The sequence below is a fragment of the Austrofundulus limnaeus genome, unplaced genomic scaffold, assembly GCF_001266775.1.
Source record: "Austrofundulus limnaeus strain Quisiro unplaced genomic scaffold, Austrofundulus_limnaeus-1.0 Scaffold220, whole genome shotgun sequence".
NCBI classification, from domain to species: Eukaryota; Metazoa; Chordata; class Actinopteri; order Cyprinodontiformes; family Rivulidae; genus Austrofundulus; species Austrofundulus limnaeus.
The window spans coordinates 21,445-27,903 of record NW_013952622.1 but is presented as its reverse complement, the minus strand read 5'-3'; the positions used below and the strand labels follow the sequence as shown (position 1 = coordinate 27,903).

At 38.5% G+C, this 6,459-nt stretch overlaps 1 protein-coding gene across 1 annotated transcript in view; it reads left to right on the top strand.

Annotated features, from left to right (window-relative positions):
• The window catches only part of nsfa (N-ethylmaleimide-sensitive factor a), a gene marked incomplete in the record, with an annotated part of 69,309 nt that extends 63,120 nt beyond the window's left edge, over window positions 1–6,189 (top strand). Inside the window, 5 exon segments of the mRNA XM_014019397.1 lie at window positions 110–256; window positions 1,290–1,424; window positions 1,507–1,620; window positions 2,099–2,154; window positions 5,029–6,189. Coding sequence (XP_013874851.1) covers window positions 110–256; window positions 1,290–1,424; window positions 1,507–1,620; window positions 2,099–2,154; window positions 5,029–5,050 — 474 coding nt within the window.
• Window positions 6,190–6,459: the final 270 nt, after the last annotated feature.

Here is a 6,459-nt window from a genome sequence, read left to right as displayed (position 1 = left end):
CCACAAATTCTCCTAAATCACTCATACACACAACTTAAGAACAAATCTGTGCGTACGAACGGTTCTTGCATGAGGCCCATTGTTCAATAATACTCAATTTATGTTCCAGATCTTTGATGATGCCTATAAGTCCCAGCTCAGCTGTGTGGTGGTGGATGACATTGAGCGCCTGCTGGACTACGTCCCCATCGGCCCTCGTTTCTCCAACTTGGTCCTCCAGGCTCTGCTGGTACTGCTGAAGAAACCTCCACCCAAGGTCAGAGCTCTCCTGCAACCTGTAGACATCTCTACTCTTTATACCACTATGTGCTGCAAAACCACTCCCTACCCTTCGTAATCTTTCTGTTTCTTGCCTTCCACACACACACACACACACACACACACACACATATACATATAAATATATATAAAATCCATCTATGTTCTAAATAATCTCAGTTCAACACCTCAATCAAGGGACAGCATGAAGCCCAAGAACTCTCCACACACATCAGAGACAAAGCTGAGGAAAAGAACTGATCAAGGTTGGGTTATAGGTTTCCCAAACCCTGAACATCCCACAGATATGTATTTAATCCATTACYGGGATATGTAAAGATTATATAACCCTGCCAAGAAAGGTTCATCCACTAAACTCACAGCATTGTTCAGCGAATCAACTTATGGCATTTTTTGCATTGAAAGGCCTGGTCCAGCCTGACCACAGTCAGCCTGAACTTAGTCTACCTGAGCCCTGGTTGTGCCACATTAATGTGGCAGGGATAATATTATTAAAAATGTGCACCTCTTTATGTGATGTCAGAGACTGGGACTGARGTTCTGTTTCCAGCAGGACAAGAATCCTAAACACACTGCTGCAGTAACTCTCCAGTGGTTAGAGAAAGTAGGGGCGGAGCCAGAGAGGTGGCCATGGYGGCAAGTGCCACCCCTGGCACCTGATTGGCCATCCCAGGTGTCACCCCCAAATGACTGACGAGTGGATGGGAATTGCATTTGGCGTTTTAAAGATGGGCAGTTAAAGCAAAAAATAAGTAAATTTGTGTCAAGCAGATGTATTGTAGGAAACCTATCAGTGTAAAACAACTGTAACAGTTTCAGGACCAGTTACTGAACGTTTGTTGACATCTAGTGGCCGGTCTGTAAGGTGACATTGACATGGAGCAACTAAAAAGGTTGCTCAAGCAACGTTGACAAGTGCTGCCATGTAGCTGCCATTTTAAACTTATGACTTGACTGTACTACATGCTGGTGATCACAGCTCCCACCAAGTTCTGCATTTTGCCTTGCAGGGCCGGAAGCTGCTGATCATCGGCACCACCAGCAGGAAGGATGTCCTGCAGGAGATGGAGATGTTGGATGCCTTCAGTACCACCATTCACATCCCCAATATCTCTACTGGGGAGCAGCTGGTTGACGCCTTAGAGGTTCAGTATATTCAACACGATCTGTTTATGGGATACACTAACATGTTTTATTCACATCTCTACCGCTCTGCTGTCTTTGCAGCTGCTGGGAAGCTTCACAGATAAAGAGCGAGCCAGCATCGCCCATCAGCTCAAAGGGAAACGCGTCTGGATTGGCATCAAGAAACTCCTGGTGCTCATTGAGATGTCCCTGCAGGTATGAAGCTCCATATCGTCAGTCAACATAGATCCACCCAAAAATAAAAAATAAATAAATAAATCAGCTCAGTTTGTCTAAGAAAAATGTTAATATTTACAGTAATTATTGCACAATAACTATATTTTTGATAGGCTGTTTTGTCTCTGGACAAAGTCAGTTTTAGTTTAGCCTGATTGTTTYTTACCATGATTCAAACCTAAGCTGCTACTTCATATTGGATACATGTGAAAACAGTTTGCATTATACTGAAATTTCAGCTTAAGTGCAAACAAACATATTTTCTAAAATACAGATTTTAGCATGTCTTACATAGCAGCTTAGCTTGAACTGCAAGAATGGGGTTCTTCTGCTGAGAGTCCTAAAAATCCACCAAGATGTTTCAGTAATTGTCTCTGATGTAATCAACATGGCTCAAAATAAAATTTAGATTGTGGTTGCCACTCCTAAATTATGTGCTTTATTTTCCTGTCYACAGATGGATCCAGATTACAGAGTGACCAAGTTTCTGACTCTGCTCAGAGAAGAAGGAGCGTGAGTACATCCACTTTACCCTGAGCTCCTTACTTTTCATTACCTGCCAACATCCAGCAGTTTAACACTCATCCTTCTTAGCCTCCCTTCTTTCTTTCAGTATCATCAAACACCTGCCAAAGACCGTTATTACAATTTATTGCCTTAATAGTGCAGAATAAGGCTAATGAATACTAACCACAATGGCTTTGTTTTCCAATCACCAGGTTGAATGAAGGTGATCAAATCCGAATTTAAAGGTGTTAATCACTCATGCTGTTTAMTGGTAAGGTTATCAACCAAATGATGAAACTAGAACTAGAAGATTCTGTAGTTTTCCTTTTAGAATAGGATTYATACAGTATGTGTTTCCAATGATGTAGGACTGAAGTACCCACAACACCAGTTTTACCTGTTTTAAGGCTCCAGTGCGAAACCACTTTTTTCAGTCACTTCAGAATAGTGATAAAACAAAACATGTTCTCTCAAGATAACAAGATAAAACTAATCAATTGTATTTTCATGTGAATATTGAGCACTGAGTAGCTGTGTCCAAATTCAGGGGCTCAGCCTACCTGGTCTTGGTGGGCTGGGTCCTTGGTCAACCAGAAAAAAGTGGCTGTCAGTTTGAATGGTCTAGCCTTCAGCTTTATATTTCCGCCCTTAGACCAGCGTATTTCCTGTTGTCTAGTAACAATGCTAAACAGAAGCAAAATTTGGTCAAAATTAGCTGAATATTTGTATTATTAATATTATAAAATAACAAAATTAGCCTAAAGGCAATATTTGAAGAACTAACAAACCCACCATATGAGCATGTTTATTTCACATACCAACTCGCTTCATTTCTGACAAGAATAATATGAAAAGAACATGGCTATGCAAATGACAAAAGCATTAGCTACCCAACCGCTTTAAACTTTCAATTTTTATACTGCAGGAATTTTATTTAAAATTGTACTCCTTTCTCACACTTCATCCGTCATTACAAGGAAAAAAAAATCTCTGGTCGGCCCGCCATTCATCATGGGATAGATTAGGCTGAGAAGGATCCACAGGACCTGTCCCTCAAATCGGGGGAAAAAGGAGGACACATTTGTGGGCCACATCGGAGGATTCTTTGAATTTGGACAGCCTTTGGCAKGGCGCAGTGACTTACAGTATATGGCCGCCAAAGTTGGCTTTCGAAGGCGCAATCTCTTTGGACACAGCCAGTGACTTTGATGAAATTTGTTGGAGAAGCTAAAACTGGAGTTGTTAAAGCTAAAAACAGAAGAAATATGCAAAAGGTAGGGGTGCAACAATACAGAAAATTCACGATTCCATGAAATTTCCACTCCCTTTTTGACTTGTAATTTATTGAACTTAATTTTGAACATTTGTTTTATGTCAAGTACAGTTTTTTTATTAAATGTTGCTGAAACAGCAAGTTTCTCAGTGGATCTGCGCTTGACAATGCAGCCTAGGTGGAGTAGTTGAACACAGATCCAATGATCCTTCAACACAGAGCATCTTCAGAAGACAAGTTGATAAAATAAATTTCAGAATCTGTGTTGTTCGATACAAGTGTGTATTGAACCTAAAGTACTGTATTGAAGGGTTTGATATGGGTACATGTATTGTTGCACCCCTAGTAAAAGGTGCAAAACATTGACTGAAAGTTGAAAGAAGCAAAATGCTAGCTAAAAGCCAAAATATCAACACAGTAGCTAAAATCTAAAGGTGGCAAAACCCAAAAAGTTWCAAAATACTAGCTAAATTCTTAATGTAGCAAAAGGCTAAAAATGATATCACTTAGGCTTGAGGTGTTTTTAAAATAATGTTTYTGAAGTACTTGTAAGCATCTCAATGTATTTTCATGGAAAAATCATTAAAAAATTAAATATTTCAAAATAAGGTTAAAAAAAATCATAGCACCCATCCCTTGAATAACTTGGACATTTGATATTTGAGGGGCTAAACTACTGTACTTCAACGTCTACAGAAATAGTTAGGTTGGGGAAAATGTACGGAAAACAAAGGATAAAACAGGTAAAAAATTTTGCGAATGCTGAAAATTCACTATCAGCCTGGTTAGCATGAGATAACTGTAAGGTAACCATGCAAGCATGTTAACATTGCAGAAACCATCACCATTCAATTTTTTTTTTTACTCCAAACAATTATTACACTCTTTGTCACTCTAAAACTGCATGACAATGTTGCATTTTGCTTGTCACTAGATTTATTTTACTTCTTACCTTTTGTTGTTGTTAAGATTTGAATGCGTATTTCTTTCCAAGTAATTTATATACTGTTTGTATATTGTATGTTGTATTTACAATATTCCAAATATCACTCTTGGTGTCATTCTTGAAACAGTTCTACATTTTTAAGTGCCAAGAGCTGGTWGAACAAGTTTGTAAATTCATAATGTTCTATTTTAGACATTCTACTAGCCATTTTATTAAGTACACTTGTGTAATTATTTCTTACCCCAAATGGCTAATCTAATAATCACATGGCAACGGCTCAATGCAATTAGGTATCTAGCCACGGAGATCATGAAGATGATTTACTAAAGTTCAAACTGAGCATTATTAGAACAGGCATAAAAAGAGGATTTTAGTGATGTGTTTGTGGGGCCACAGTAGCCTGGTGGTCAGTGCTGTAGCCTCTTACTGCGGCTGCGGGTACAAGCCCGGCTTGAGTCAGATGGGCGGCAAAGCTCACTGATTGTTTGGTGGCAAATACTCAATTTAGTGAGACTGCAGCTGAAAACTTTGAGTTGCCAGCCAGTCTCCAACAGTTACAGTCCAGCGGGGTCCTGGCTTTTAAAAAGTGTGTGTTGGAGTGGTGATGCAATCTGTACAAAAACTAAATTATCTTCTGCTTTCCAATTCATTCTTTATCCAGTGATCGCAGTTTCTACGACTAGATGCAGCTGGCAGAACCAAGAAAACATCTCACCATCGACAAGTTTACCTGCAGGCAACAAAAAATCAAATCAAATTAAAAAAAAGAAAAGAGAAATCCCCATCATCTGTTCCACCACAGATCAGTGTATTTAAACACAACCCCGGTTCAAGAGAAGAACTGAAAGTCCTCCGTGTCTCTGCATGTTTCCACGGACAAAATGTTAYTGTATCACCCCCTTCCTCTGCCCGTCAGCATCATTTACTGCACTTATCAACATATCACAGCAAATTATTGGAAGTTGTACTGTTAAAATCTGTTATCTGTAAAGAAATTGCAATAGACGATTGTATAAAAAAAAGAAAAAAGGTGTTGTTTTGTGCATTGTGCAATAAAAGAAAAATCAAAGCAATGTATGTTTTTAGCTACACTGTGCGTTCTATTTGTTGCATATCTCTTGTCCTGCTGATGGTAGATTACATTGTGCATCTTGTCAAGCAGAATAAACAGAACACACAGAAAAAGTGACAAAATCCAGCGAGGTACTGAGATGTGACCCGATAAGAAGCTTATAGTGAACATGTTGTGGCTGTAAAAAGAAGCTGCTTTACATGTAAATGTAATCCCTTTAAACAAACAGTATGGAAATGTTCTGTAAATATATATAAATATATAGATAAATTACAGTATATCGTTAAAAAAGAGAAATATTTCATAGTTTATCAGTATGATCTTCCTCTGCAGGTGTTGACTTTACCTGATAATGTTGTAGTGAAAGTAAATATTGGATCGTTGGCCAGTCTGTTACACACAAGTACAGTTATGTAGTTCTTTGTTGGCACTTAGAGGAGCTCAGTGCATGTGTTCGGTGCGTGTGAGTGTGTGTGTGTGTGTGTGTGTGGGCGTGTGTTTGTGTGTGTGTAATGGGTGGTGTCATATATGTTTAAATGGGAGCATTTGTGTGTGTGTGGAGACTAAATATGTTTAAAACAACTAGTGGTTTATTTGTGTTTCTTTCTCCTCTTATTCTATGTGTTCAGTGCTCAAATTCTTGTTTTATTCTGACCATTGACAAAGTGTGTGTGAGTGTGTGTGTGTRAATAAATGTCAATGTGCAGATGTATTATTGCAATAAAAAAAGCACATTTGCTCACAAAATGACGCTTTTGCTCTGTTCTCTGGTTTTATTTAGTTAATGCCTTGCCTCACAGCTTACAGTGTAAGTTAATATAAATAGTTTAATATATTCAATATAATATGTTATAACAGCATTGTGTTTTTGAGGTAAATTGAATACTCAAAACATTTTCAGTAGTTTACATTAACACAGAAAAAAAAGCTAAGCTAAAAAGCTAAGAGGCAATAYTCTAAGAAGATATCCCAGCACTTCAGTGACAGCAGAGACWCTRGGAACCTGTGGCAGGGAATTCA